The 15,661-nt window shown below is 38.4% G+C and overlaps 1 protein-coding gene across 1 annotated transcript; it reads left to right on the top strand.

The window, feature by feature from the left end:
* The first annotated feature begins 4,831 nt into the window (after window positions 1-4,831).
* Window positions 4,832-13,994, top strand: LOC128528711 (zinc finger protein ZFAT). Its single transcript, XM_053501774.1, has 4 exons — window positions 4,832-5,178; window positions 7,252-7,406; window positions 10,936-11,047; window positions 11,172-13,994. Exons 1-4 carry the CDS (start codon window positions 4,929-4,931, stop codon window positions 13,553-13,555), a joined length of 2,901 nt encoding a protein of 966 aa, XP_053357749.1. The 5' UTR covers window positions 4,832-4,928; the 3' UTR covers window positions 13,556-13,994.
* Window positions 13,995-15,661: the final 1,667 nt, after the last annotated feature.

Here is a 15,661-nt window from a genome sequence, read left to right on the forward strand (position 1 = left end):
TTCAGTTTGGAGTTCAGGAGATTGTCTTGACCAGGACCACACCCCTAAATGCATTGAAGCAACTGCCATGTGATTGTTTGTTTAGATAACTGCATTAATGAGAAATTGAACAGGTGTTCCTAATAATCCTTCAGGTGAGTGTATATATACAGTACAGGCCAAAAGTTTGGACACACCTTCAATAATTAATTGTGTTTTCTTTATTTTTATGACCATTTACATTTACCATTTACATTTTCATAACTGATCAATCAATCAATCTTTTTACATCCATGGACACTATGGACAATTACACGCTCACCTTCCTTCATATCTACACTACATGTTGTACGTTTACATACTGGACCATTGCACAAAAACACTTTAATAACTTTGCACACCTACCTTCACAACTACACTACATGTTTACGTTTACATCCTGGACCAGTGCACAAAGACACTTTAATAACCTTTGCACAAAGACACTTTGTTCTATGCATATTTGCACACCCAGTACAGTATATTTAAATTTGTACAGTATATTTCTCAGTACAGTATATTTCAATTTGTACAGTATATTTCTATTTTTATGTACATCATATTTCTATTTTTATTTTTAGTTCTATTTTTCCTAGCATATTTCTATTTTTATTTTTAGTTCTATTTTTCCTAGTTTAATTTAATTTTTCTATTTAATTTTTCTATCGTATTTCTTTTATTCATATTTATTTCTTATTTTTAACCTTAATTCTCTTTTAGGGTCAATGGCAGTCGTATAAGCATTTCACTACATTTCGTATTGTGTGTGACTGTGTATGTGACAAATAAAATTTGAATTTGAAATTTGAATTTGATTTGGTAGATTCTCACTGAAGGCATCAAAACTATGAATGAACACATGTGGAGTTATGTACTTAACAAAAAAAGATAAAATAAGACAAAAACATGTTTTATATTCTAGTTTCTTCAAAATAGCCACCCTTTGCTCTGATTACTGCTTTGCACACTCTTGGCATTCTCTCGATGAGCTTCAAGAGATAGTCACCTGAAATGGTTTCCAACAGTCTTAAAGGAGTTCCCAGAGGTGTTTAGCACTTGTTGGCCCCTTTACCTTTACTCTGCGGTCCAACTCACCCCAAACCATCTCGACTGGGTTCAGGTCCGGTGACTGTGGAAACCTTTTTTTGTTAAGTACATAACTCCACATGTGTTCATTCATAGTTTTGATGCCTTCAGTGAGAATCTACCAATGTAAATAGTCATGAAAATAAAGAACACACATTGACAGATAGATGAGAAGGTGTGTCCAAACTATTGGCCTGTACTGTATATACATACATACATACATACATACAGTTTAGCGTTGTCCCTTGAAAAGATATAATAAAATATTTACAAAAATGTGAGAGGTGTACTCACTTTTGTGAGATACTATATATATATATATATATATATATATATATATTAGTAGGAAATGAAAAATAGTATCATTATCATATTATAATGGATAGCAATACATTTTTTATTCAAATATAGAAAGTTAAAGTTTCAGTAAAAGTTTTTCGTTTCCTGAAGTGTGTATACACTTTATAACTCTGTATATATTGAAGAATTTGTCATGTTTTTGTCATACAAATTGTTTTAGCTAAATAGGTATTTTAATCATTGTTTACTATAGATAGGGAGGGGGATAATTTCAGTGATTTATAACAAGCCTTTCAATCCAAATAGTGACTCCAAAATCTTTTTCTTTAAATTTATTTTTGTTGTATATACGTTTGTATTTGAAGAAATAAAAAGTGAAATGGACTTTTAATGCATGGATGTTCAAGTGAGTGAAAAGCATAAAACTGATTGACCCACTGCAGTTGTTCCAATAAACATTCAATAAGTAGAACACTGCATAAAAATTGACAGATAACTTGTTGCCACTTGCGGAAGAGACATCTGTGAGAACTGTACACACATTCATGAACACCATTGGTGTTTTACAGGAACTTATTGTAGTTATTGTCAAATCCTCTGTATAGCCTTGACCACATGTTTGGGCCATTAAAGGAGTCTCTGGGAGGCCAGGTTTTTAGATGTGAAGCAGGCAGCCTGATCGTGTCTTTGCCATATTAAGAAAACTTTTTACCTTGATGATATCCAAGCACTAGTGAAACATAAGTGCATTAGTATAACAGGTTATTAGAAATAGATAAATAAAGGTATAGAGATAATAGAAATAAATTGTATAGAGAAATAAATGTAGTTTTTACTCTCATAACAATAGAGACCCGGTTTGACTTGGACCTATATCCATGTCAAGTGCTATTCAAAGTTGTAAAGCCTGATTTGTAATTGTGTAATTAAATATTTTAGTACACTTAATTACTTAAATTAAGTAATTACTTAATTACTTAAATTAATATTAATAATTTAGGTGTATCCAACACTTTGCTAGATACACCTACCTTGTGGCTGCTCTCGCTGACCTAATCATTTTCACCTAACACAGATGTTCCCTGCAGTTGATTCCCATATGTCTACCCATTTTAACTCAGGAATAGCTGTTTTTACTCTCATACCTGTGTTCTGTTATTATTATTTTTATTAGTTCACCGTTATATGTGATTTGTGTTTGTGTCCTAATCTTGCACAATTGCAGAAGTGCAAAGTGGAATTTATTAATAATCACATCATACAAACACACATCTAATCAAAATTTAATGTTGTGACAAGACAGTTAGAACAGTTTACATTACAGAAGTTATAAAATGTATAAAACTACTAGCCTCCTTAAGCCCTCCAGCATGTTTGGTAATTACGAAACCATAAAGCAAAGTCACTTATCTTGAACACAATTCTGATATAGAGGTCACCTTCTGTAACTGCTAATATTGAAACTTGACCTGTGGCATATAAACTCTCCAGTGCATGGAGTTTGCACGTTCTCCCTATGCTTTGTGGGTTTCCAGTGTATATTTCAGTCCCCCCGAGTCCAAAAGTCCAGCAGTGTAGGCTGATTGGCATTTCCAAATTACCTGTCATATAAAATCATATGTGAGAGTGGGGTAGGGTAGTAACCTACAGCAGATTAAAATCAAACACTATAATAGGTAAAATGTGATCTAGGTGCCTCTGGCCATTGTTGTTAGTGCCAGACAGGCTGGTTTGAGTATCTCATACACTCTTGACCTCCTCGAGTTTTCGTGAACCACAGTATATAGAGTTGTTGAAAACAGAAATGCTTTATTGATAGTAAAGGGGACGATGTAGCTCAGTGGTTAGCATAGTTTCCTCTTGCCTCCTAGGTTGGTGTTTCAAACTTTGCCTGCAGTCTGTGTGCAGTCACATAATGCCCAGAGCCTTGACGTTAAGCTTCAGAAAAGTTATTATGAGACTGAGATAAGGTTTTGAGTGTCTGAAGCATGGAACCACTTGCCCAGCTAATTTGCGACTGTTGCCAGGCAAAGTGTGGTCGGGTCATATGTGTAGCACAAGTTTGATGTTTGCCACTTCCCCTACTAGATCAGATTTGATTGAAAGAGCTGATGATGAGAGCTTTGACCACTAACAGGTTTCTCACTTAGTTGACACATTCGCAGGGGCCCAAAAAATGCATACACACTTCTACAGTTGTTATCTATGCACTTTTTTTTTTTTTTAAACAATGTGACTAATCACTATTGTGACTGATTTTTTTGTGCATATATTTTTTATGTTATATAAAGTGTATATAAATGCTTTGGGCCCTGCATTTTCTCCTCACACCTTTCACTGGGAACTCCGCTTTCCTTCCACAGTGCAAAGACATGCATAGGATCTCCAAAATCCTCCATAAGATAAGCTGTATGAAATATGAATAAATGAGTGAATGAATGAATGAACGAACAAAATTAGAGGAACGAGGATCTACCGACTGATTGGAAGGATATAGTAGGACAAAACCTACTCTGTACAAACGTGATGAGCTAAAAAGCATCAAAAAAATACCACACAATCACTTGCACTACAATATAAAAATGCTGATAAATCAACAACCTGTGGTGAAGATAAGTTTTAAACAACAGTGAAAATGCGAAGAAAGTAAATAAATAGGCCCTAATACTACTGGTGAACAATATAACCACAAATAATTTACAGGTACAATGCACACGGGCAGAAATGTTTAATTACAACTGTCATACATTACCAATAAACAGTCCGTCTCGTAATACAAAGGCATTAAACACCGAAATTACGAGCACACCGCAGGGGCTCACGGGTAGGCAAATTAGTGCTCGCTTGCAGCAGCATCAAACGCTACAGTTCGTTCACACTTCATTTACATAAGTTACTTTCAAATTCCAACGTTTCCCCTTTATGTTTTGGGTCATTTATGAGCATTTAACAGTTCTCTTCCTTCTTTTGTGTGTATTAAAAAAAAAAAACCGTTCATTTCTCTATTAAAAGCCCAAGTTCCTCTTTTAGACCACAGGGAGAACAAAGTAGCCAATGTGAGGAACTACAACACAGTAGCACTTTACAGATCAAATGATTAAGCGCTCGTGACACCATCATTAAATGAACATCTCCCCATATCAATCTAAAAGTTAATTATAACATAAAAGAACGTAAATATTTGTTACAAATGGTTTCTGAGTTCATTCTGCACATGGGTGCACTTCAGCTCAGTTTTATTTAAACACTTGTCTTGCGGAAGTGATCTTTTTTTCGCACGTTAGCGTTGGTGGTTCTCGCAGGGCTGCACAGCTTTGCAGATCTACATCGCATTCAATCCGGAAGCGCGTCTGTCTGTATGAAATACAGATCAGAGGATCTGCTTGACGGCTGCGTAAGTAGAACGCATCACCACCGCCACCCCCCCTCGGCTGTCATCCTCTCCTGTGTCAGTTGTAAACTTCGTCCTGTCTTGAAAACAGAAACCATTTCATCAGTGTTAAACATTCAGTTCTAAATGCACAATGGAGGAGTGTGCTGGGTTCGAAACCCAGTTCAGGTCTGTTATGCAAAGCGTGCTGAGGACAGCAGTCAGCGAGGCGACGAAACTTTTCGAGCAGACTTTGCACCAGATGAAAGCAGAGTTGGTGCACCTGCGGCAAGAGAACGTCGATTTAAAGAGCGGGATTTTTCCTTCTTATTACAAGACAAAAGACGCAGGAGATGGATGTCCAAAGCCAGAGCACACCAAACGCGATATTGGTGTACAATGTGGTGAGTTTTACAACAGAAACACTCTCGTCAACTATAGCACGCATTTAACACTTCCTGTAACAATATCAAGTCACACACACACAAGGCACATAAATAGCCTGTCCATTACAAACAGAACGCGTGCATACTTACATGCATGCTCTGGGGATTTCCTGACTCTCTATAGTTGTATTGTTTTTGTTTTTACAAAAAAAAAAAAAGACCACCCAATGATTTAATTTCCCCTGTGTTACAATGAGATTCTTACTTCCACGTTGTTCACAACAAAATAATGCAGACTTTCTTCACAGCCTAAGGACGTCCACCATTCCACCCCAAGAGACATTTTCAAACATGGTCCACACGAGACATACCGTCTTATTACATTCTGGTAAAGCATGTACGGTGTAGAAGAAGACATATGCATAATGCCATAATTTACGTTAACAATTAGTGAACTTTTTCATTTAGAGCAACTTAGTAAAGTGTTTTTATCTGTAGCACAATTCCAAACTTATCCTCAGGCTAGTACAAATAAATCACTCTCACTAAAAAAACAAAAACTGAGATACTTTTGAAAGTAGTATTGAATGAAGTGATTGGTTAAGAGAAACATCTTAAATCTTTGTTTAAGGACACCTAGGGACACCTTATATCTTCCTTGTACATTTAGCGATCCATCCATCCATCCATCTAGGAACCTCTGTTGTCCAACTAGGCACTGTGGAAGCCAATGGCAACCATTGTACTTATTCCCATTTTTACGACTGTTCAACAGTCACACACTACGAGCAATTTGGAAACCCCAATTAGTATAACCTGCATGTCTTTGGACTGTGGGCGGAAACTCACCAAGCATGGTGAGAACATGTAAACTCCATTGAGGTGCAAGGCGACAGTGCAAACCACTGACATTAGGGATATCTCATAAGGGATATCCAAGGATTTTCTGTACAATCTGCACACAGTAGCACATTCCCTCGTATCCTTAGTGCTCTGAACCAGGGGCAGTGGAGAAAACATGTTTAGAGAAAAGACCCGTTTGTCCTTTTACATGTACAGCAGTCGTATCATTACTCCTACGCAGAGAGCATTTGGAGGAGCCGTTGCTCTAACATGAAAATTATGCAACATTTCAGTTAAAAAGATGTGCACTTGCATGGTTATTAAATCTTTTCAACTTGGTACCATGGGCCTTCCATTTAATCACTTCTTACAGACAGGTGAAGGTATGTAAAGGACTTTAAAGAAACTTTTTTTGAAATCGAAATGTGAAAACCAAAGCTTGTTTGAACTTAGATTTACATTAACATTTACATTTAGGCATTTGGCAGACGCCCTTATCCAGAGGGACTTACATTTTTCATCTCATTGTACGTCTGAGCAGTTGAGGGTTAAGGACCTTGCTCAAGTGCCCAACAGTGGTAACTTGGTGGTTGTGGGGTTTGAACCTGGGACCTTCCGAACTGTAGTCTCAGATAATTATGAGTTGATAGAATTTTTATATAGTTTACCATATCTGGTGACCCCTTGCCGGGAGCAGCCGAAAAAAACATCAACAACATTATCCACAACCAAGTATTTGATTATACAAAATCTACACTGGCAAGCACATTAAGAACTGTCTGCACTCTTCTGCATACATGAGTTCACAAATGTCCTATATTGGCTAGTATCACCAACAGGGAACAGCAGTCGTATCCTTCCTTTCATGCAGAAAGCACAGCCGATGTAGGAACATGCATAAACATTTGAAGGAGCAATTGCTCCAACCTGAAAAAGGGCAACATTCAAATAAAAATATGAGCACTTGTGTGATTATTACACCATTTAACCTGGTACATTGGGCCTTTTAAATAATCACTTGTAAATGACAGCTAAGGACGCCTGGAAAGGACTTTAAGGAAACATTTTGAGACAGAAATTTGAAAACTTACATTACTCATACTCATAAAAACTATAAAATCTATACTTAACTTTATGCAAATACTTGAGGTGTCATTATGTGGCATCCCAACACACACACACACACACACACACACTACCACTATTATTCAGCTGGAAGTGTTAATCAGTTTCTAATTTGTTTTCCAGAAAAGCCCACCATGGTTGAAAGATGCTGCAGCCCAGCACCAGTCGGTGAGCGTCTAAACCTGCGACACATCACAAGTGATCGTCTTGAAGATCTCTGTTCTAGCAGTTCAGAAGAAGGCAACAGGCAGCTTGCTTTGCTTCTTATTAAAAAAGAGGTCAGAAACAAACAAAAAAAATAAAAAGCATAATAGTAATTTTATCCGATGAATGTACATTTAGATTTTACAAGGGGTTTTCAAGTCAAACCAGGACTTGTGCTAAAATTTCTAATAAACAAAGGTGCAAAACTTATTGAAATTTACAGAGGACTTCAAGCACGATATGGTGATGAGACTTTTAGCTGCAGTAAAACATTTGACTGTTGCAAAGGCTGTTTCAAAGAAGGCCGTATGTCATAGAATGACAAATTAAAGATTTGTATAGATTTGACACCAACTTGCAGAAGTCCCACTTCTCTCTGTGGGAACCGTACGCACAATCATTCACGAACACCACTTGCACATTACAGGAACTCGGCTGAGGGTTATTTCCACATCCCCCGTACAGTCCTGTTCTGGCTCCAAGGCTTCTTCACACGCTTGGCCCATTATAGGAGTTCCTGGAAAGCCAGCATTTCAGACGTTAAAGAAGTTCCTGGAAAGCCAGCATTTCAGACGTGAAATCTTTCTACCTTGATAGTATTCAAGCACTAGTGAAACACTGTGATATGTGCATTAGTGTGGCGTAGAGAAAAAAAGGTCGTTTATACTCTCATAACTGTGTTCTGCAATTTTGCACTTACACAAGACGTGGTTTGACATGAACACCCCTTCTATTTAATTCCATGTCTTAGTGTTGACTTTTTCAAGATATTCAAGGTTGTAATGCGTGATTTGAAACTGTGTAATTAAATACGTTATTACACTTAATTACTTAATAATATGCTTAATTATTTGTAATTAATAGGCACTTGCCTCCCCACTTCAACTCAGGAAAAGCTGTTATTTACTTCGATTAGTTAAATGAACCGGTTAGGACAAGGAAAACAGAAGGTACTTTAGGACAACGCTTTGGACCCTGTGACCTACTGTATAGAGCTTGTGCAGCTACCTTATATTGTCACATGATGTTTGTGGATACGGCTTTCTTGCCGGTCATGCTCACATTGCTACAGCCTGCAATTTCCTTGGGTTGGGCTCCAAATATTCTGCTCTATTTGAGGCTATAATTAGTCTAGACGGCCATAAATGTTATATGTCAAAGATTTCGATTAGAATGAAATGCAGACCTGAATTATTATCCTATCCTAAGTGAGTATAATTTTAGTCTGTTCTCTTTTTGACTTGTGACAGGACAGACAGACTCATTTTAAATGTGTGTTTAGGTTCAGATATAAGTATTTGCTGCCAAGACCTTTAATAAATCCTAATTTGGATTTAATAAATTCGGACTCTGTACAAAGTTAATGCTCTTTCTCAGTCGGCACGTTGCTCAACTCTGGGTATTCTGACCCAGTCTGTAAACATGTCACCTCTAGCTTTCCCCTGCTGTTAAAGAGTAAGATAAGTTTTTATTACCTTAGAGGAGTCAAACCAAAGTGTAGACATGAATCCTTTCGAGTGAATTCTCGAGCACTTCCTGCTAACTCAAGTCTTAAAAAAAGTGTTAAAAGCTTATGCATTTACGATTGATGTGTTTAGAATATGTTTTAATAAGCCTGCTTTTGATATTGAAACGTTTTGCATGACAGATGTTAACCACTTTGGGTAATAACTATGAACCTGTGTGTGAAATTGTTTGTAGCAAAAACATTTTAAACAGGTTACGATGATCACGTCATAAACTATTTATCGCATGGGGTAAGTATTTCCTTTCATGTTAGTGTAATCGAAACTGTACCATTTTAATGATCTTGGAGAAGTTTGCAGCTCACCACACAGTAATTTTAAGGACCAACTAATGGTTCACCTGTGCTAGACTGACAGTATGGTCGCTGCAACATAATGACATCACTAGTTACATCAATTGCACAAGCTTTATTAGGAACACTTTGTGGCGATGTAGTTTCTGACTACTATACAAGCTCTTTTCACAGAAATCGCACTATGAAGGCGCTAATAAGCCCCCCTGAATATTTTGCTTTCCCACACGTTTTGTAAATCACACAGAAGCCACGAATTTGCCGCTTCAGTGAGCACATTCAGGCAGCGTGTGGCTTTCCGCTATGAGAGGGGGTGTGGCAACCCTGCACATTTACATCACTCACTAAAATTGGCGCTCTTCTCAGAGCTTGCTGTCTCCCCAGTTCATGGTCATTTCTTACTGAACAGGTGTTTAACTGAGCTGAGACCTAACCAATCACAGACAAAGTTAAAATCTTATAACCAGCCGGGATTTTTCAGCTGATCCTTCAGTTTATTGTTTTTGATGATCTACTCTGTATAAGATCTATTTGTGTTAGCTGCTAGGTGTTTTCCTGGCGTCAAAACCTCATGTCCATGTGTCGCGCTCCTCACACGTCTCAAAACGTCAGATCCGCATTCTTTGATGGGGGCTTTCCTTTTTAACACAGATCTAATCTGTCACTTCTCTGCTCCCGGGTTAAAGACGAATTACCATCAACCCTAGATTCTGTCTCCGTTCTTTTCATACAGAATGCCGAAGCGGAACGATGGCTCAAAATTCTCACCTTTAACAGGCTGTATGAATGGGGCTACTGTGACTATCAGCTCCTTTACTCCCTCACTATAAACTATAAGAAGAGAGACCACCATAGGACCCACCACTGGCTAGATAGAATGTAGATAACGTACATTCTCAGTACAGCGGTGTGTTTGGTGCGTGTGGTTTTGGTGTTCTTTGGTGCCCCTTTGTTAGATTTACAGGTCATGTGGTTACACTATATATATACATTCTATCTAGCCAGTGGTGGGTCCTATGGTGGTCTCTCTTCTTATAATAATCTAATTGCCTAAAAATACTGCATATTTTTGGTATGCTGAGTTATGGTCAGTAGTTCAATACTTACAGTATGTGCCAAAATATACAGTAATTAAATAAAAAGATGAACACTATTACCTTGTTGTCATCTGTGAGTTTATTTCTCCTGAAAGAAACTAACATACACATTACTGGCATGTTGATTTACCATGATATGCATATTGTAAGTGTTCGAAGTGTGTGCACTGCCTCACTGTAGATAATGTTCCTATCATTCATAGAGATTCTCGAACATATCCCAGAAGAAAGGTTGCTGTCAACTTCTGCAAGAGGAGATGGTTTACCTGCGTAGTGTTGACACAGTCCACTACCAGAATGGTGAAATTTTGTAACAATAGGGAGCATAACTGTGTTACTTGGTGCCATCTTATTAAATCTCTCTCGGAATTGTTCTGCCACCTTTTTTAAACTTGGTCCCCATTGGTCTCCATTCAAATATGAGTACTTTTTCCTCCATTTTTCCAACCACAACTGCACAACACAACTTCCTTTCCTCTCCTGGGAACACGTGCAGCTGGAGCTATGCCCCGTTGACAAACACGCTCACGTTTTCGAGATGCGCGAGTACTGCAGTACTGTATATTTTGCCGCATACGGCACAATGTGCATTTTTCTTGTAGGTTTCTTGATGACGTGTGTGGATACAGGGTCTGATGTATGAACATACCTAAAGGTATACTTTTCTAATTTTATTTTATTATTTAGCCTCAGGAGACTGGCTGTGATGATTACGCCCCAGGATACTTTTTACTGAAGCAAGAGGGTGCTGAGCCAATATTGGTTCGTAAAGAGCCCTTTAAAAACACCATGGAAAAAGGTGAGGTACTGTAAAACTGTAAACCCTAGAAACTGGATAGTTCTATTCCATTACCACTTTTGCTTTATTCTTAACCATTTTTCACCTAACCCTGCTTTCCATTTATCTTTCTGCATGTCCACAGTAATGATCCCTTCAGCAATTCAAACTGTGAGCAGAAACTATGCAACCCAAAAAGAAATATCCACCACTAACGGGTCATCATCTGAGACCACAGTTTCCTGTAATTTTAGAACAGCCTCATCGAGTAACATTGTCACCCCGACTGAAATTAGGGCTAGAGTTAGTGGATGTCCATCTTTTCAGAGTGATACAGAAAGACAAAAAAATTCTTCATCAGCTAAAAAGCCAAGTTCGTCAGCACTATTTGCTAATTCAACCCAGCCTCTCCTTCCAGTTAGTGTAACTGCCCTGACCGGCATGTCTAGCAGAGTAGGTCAGATGTCAACATCTAAATCCCAGCAAGCAGTGCCATCTGTTCAAATGGATGAGTCCATTCAGGCAACCTTTCAACTAAGTGTACCTCAATCCCAGCAAAATATCCAGCATTCAGCTACAGTGACGCAGTTTGGCTCTAAACAAGTTACGCTCCCTCTTTCCCAAAACCAGAACCCAGTTACAGAATCTTTCTCCACTGGTCAGTTGTTACAAACCCTAGTTACAATTGCAGACAAAAGATTACCAGTCAACAAATCAATGACATCATTAACTGAGTCTTCTCCTCAGACTACAAAACCTTCAGTCTCTCACCCTCAAACTGTGGTAACTCCTTCTCAGAACATGACACAGATAAGCCATTTTTTAAGTCCTCGAGTCCAGGCTTCTTTTCTTCCAGACCAGCATACTGTTGCACAAGGACAGGTTCCTACTTCAATATCTCAGATTCAACCTCAACCAAACCAGGTCTCAATTCCACCCAACCAAGTCCCTGTTCAACCCAACCACCTTTCAATTCCAGCAACCCATGCTCCATCTCAAGTACTCATTCAGTCAAATGACATGCTTCCACCAAATTCACAAAGTTTAAATCTACAAGCCCACATTCCTCCTATGCCCCATCACGATCTGACCCCAACAAGCCAGTCATTTTATCCTTTAACTCATGCATCATTCGCCCCACCCTACATCCCACTTCAGTCAATAAAGCCTTCTGTTCCTCAAAGTTCGATTTCACAGACCAATATTTCATCTCCACTAGAGCATGCCACATCCCACTATGACATTTTATCTGATTCACTATGTTCATCTTCAGACCAGTTTTTCCCAGCTCCTGATAACACATCAGATTTGCTTCAGCCCTTAGCTTCTATGTCTTTCCATTCTTCTGTTGTAATAAACCAACAGGAAGCCACATCTATGATCCCTTCCCATTCATCGGGTCAACCTTTGCAGCTTGCACCACTTCTTACTTTGAAAGAACAGCAAGCGGCAGCCTCCAATCATGGAAACTTATCCAAGCGAGGATCTAACCTACCTGTAGAGATCCCTATGTCTACAGTTACTGACTTTGAGGGACATATGCAAAGATATCCATCTCTTGCTGTTCATGAATCTACAAACTGTGAAAGTGAATCTGTTACAGTGGAAATGCAGCATGAAGTCCCCACCGAGAATAATGAAGGTGGCAGGCCTGCAGTTATTCCAGGGGCAATACAGCATTACACGGTTCTTTCCAAGCCTGGGCCAAACTTTATAGTACCAGATTCTACAAAAGAACAACATACCTTCAGAATGAACATGGTAAAGGATTTACAGATGGACAATGATGCTAATAAGCAAAAAGAGGGATGTGACACAACCTGCCAAGTGTGGGAACCATCTGATTTGTCTAGTGTATTACCCCAGTCTGCGTTAAGTGGCCCTGCACAAACCATATTACAGAAACCTCCACGGAAAATACTGGAAAAGAAGACGGAGTGCTCTGAATGTGGCAGGATTCTCAGCAATGCGTCTTCGCTGGAGAACCACATGAGGCTTCATAGAGGCGAGAGGCCATATACCTGCTCCCAATGTGGTAAGGCCTTCCCTAGTGTACGAGGCCTCAACCGGCATGTAAAAGTCCATGCAGAGGAGAAAGGCTACAAATGTGAGGAGTGCGGCAGGAGTTTTGTTTACCAGTTTACCCTGACCAAACACAAACTCATCCACTCTGGAGATAGGCCATTCCCCTGTAAGGTTTGTGGCAAGAAGTTCTTGGCGAAGGCAGACCGGGCTACTCACATGCGCATGCATACAGGGGAGAAACCATTTTTTTGTAATCAATGCGGAAAGACATTCAAGCATAGAGTTGCCCTGAACATGCACATGCAGGGACACAGAGGGGAGAAACGCTATGTTTGTCCTCATTGCGAGAAAGGCTTTGTGGATTTGGGTAATTTTAAGAGACATAAGCGTATCCACACTGGAGAGAAGCCCTTTGAGTGCAAAGAGTGTGGTAAGCGTTTCACACAGTCAGCACATCTGAAGAAACACATCAACACACAACATGCAGTAGCGAAACCAAAATAGAAAGTAGATACAATGTGCATTATAATGCATAAAAGCTCATGAATTCTCGGGAAAAAAACTATCATCCAGTTGTCTTGTAAAAAATATATTAGGCAGATGTTGACGTTCTTACCATCAGTTGCTGTAAAATAATATTTTATCCCAGATGGAAGTGTTTAACTTTTTATTGTAGTGTGTTTATCATTTTAGGTTTCTGTAACTGATGATCTTTATGAAAATATGCCATGTATCATTGTCATTTTAAATCCCAGGTAACTAAAAGAATATTGTTGTTTCTGTGCTATTTATTATTCCTTGTTTTATAATACTGCTGACATAAAGGATCTTAAACAACTCAGGTTACACAATTACTGTGAAAATAAAAAATGTGCTGTTACCCTTATTATGGATCTGGTTTAAACATAATGTGGCAAAAACAAATAAAATGTGAAATGTTTAATAATAATGTTATTAGGCAATTATTTTTTAAAGATTTTTGTAACTATTTTTTTTTATCTCTCTCTCTCTTTCTCTTTCAAACACATATACAAACACACTCTATATACCGTGTATATATTTAGTATATATTGTAGGCCAGTGGTGGCTCAATGGTTAAGGCTGTGGGCTACCAGGTTATTGATTGAATGGTTGGTGTTCAAGTCCCAGCACCACCAGCCTTCCACTGTTGAGCCCTTAACCCTGTCTGCTCCAGGGGGCACTGTATTTTGGCTGTCCTTGTGCTCTGACCCCAGCTACCTAACTGGGATATGTAAAAAAATAAATAAAAAAAATACTTTATATATATATATATATATATATATATATATATGTGTGTGTGTGTCAGAGGATGTATCCCTCTCCCTCTAATACGTTACCTGAAATGCTCTAGTGCCGATGACCACTCCTTTATAAAAGCAAAGCAACGACTGTTGGCATCATTGATGAATTGTAGGTCATTACAACCAAGCGCTAGTTATGGTAACAGTTTAAATAGATAGACAGACTTACATTGTAGGTTTTAAAATATTCAGGTTGTCACAATTTTTGCCACATCCAGTGTTGCGGAAAGTTTCTTGTATCCTTTTCTTGCTCTGTCTTGACACAATCCTGTCTCAAGGGGCCACAGGTCATTCTCTCGACCCTATGGCTTACACTGACACCTCATATAGACAGGGGTGTGCCTTTGCTAATTATGTTAAGTGAATTCAGTAAGGCACAGGTAGATGACAATTAAGTCGGAAACACATCTCAGGTGAGTTTGAATCACGAGATGAATGAGATATGGAGTCTGTTTACTGACTGAAACAAGATATTTGGAGGGTGTGTATCTTTGGCAGAAGAGAATCAAAAGATGTTTCAATATCATTTTGGGGCCAAAACAGGAAAGAGACCCATGATGGATTGACTTGCCAGGATTTATTTGATGTTATTTATTTATTCTCAGTAAAGGCAACAGATTACCCATGACCTTAACCAGGATAAAGCAAATATGGAAGATACAGTGAAACCCTCGGATTGCAAATAAAGCGGTTTGCAAGTCTCCTGCAAAACGAGCAGATTTAAATTTAAATTTTAATAAATTTTGATTTGGAAAACAAACAAGTCTTGGTTTACAAGTACTGAGTATCATGTATCACACATGCGTTTCTTGTTTTGACGCCAAGTGTCACGTGATCACAACTGAGCCAATGTTTTTTCTCTCTCTTGCGCTGCGGAATTGTGGGTAATCGTCTCCCCTGCTTGGTCTTAGTGCGCGTTTTCACTGGTTTAATCAACATCTGTGCACGCATGTACTGTTTACTATAACACTGTGACCACGTGTGTGCGCGTAAAACATTTTATTTTGTGTTTGTATGCTTGTGTGTGTGTGAAACTCAAATAAGAGAGAAGGAAGGTTTACTGTGTAAAATGAGAAGAGGAAGAGGGGGGTCCTCCTCTTACTTTAGCTTCACACTCATACACAAACACACACACACACAGCGCCTGCGTGCATAAACAGAAACACTTATCTGTCTGGATTAATTTTTGTTAAAGTTATTATTTATTATTATTTTTTATGTTTTATTATTTATTATTAATATATATATATTGTTTTGAGTTAAAGTGCAGCTTAATTTCTTAAATTTT

This window comes from Clarias gariepinus, chromosome 8, assembly GCF_024256425.1.
Source record: "Clarias gariepinus isolate MV-2021 ecotype Netherlands chromosome 8, CGAR_prim_01v2, whole genome shotgun sequence".
Taxonomy (NCBI): Eukaryota; Metazoa; Chordata; class Actinopteri; order Siluriformes; family Clariidae; genus Clarias; species Clarias gariepinus.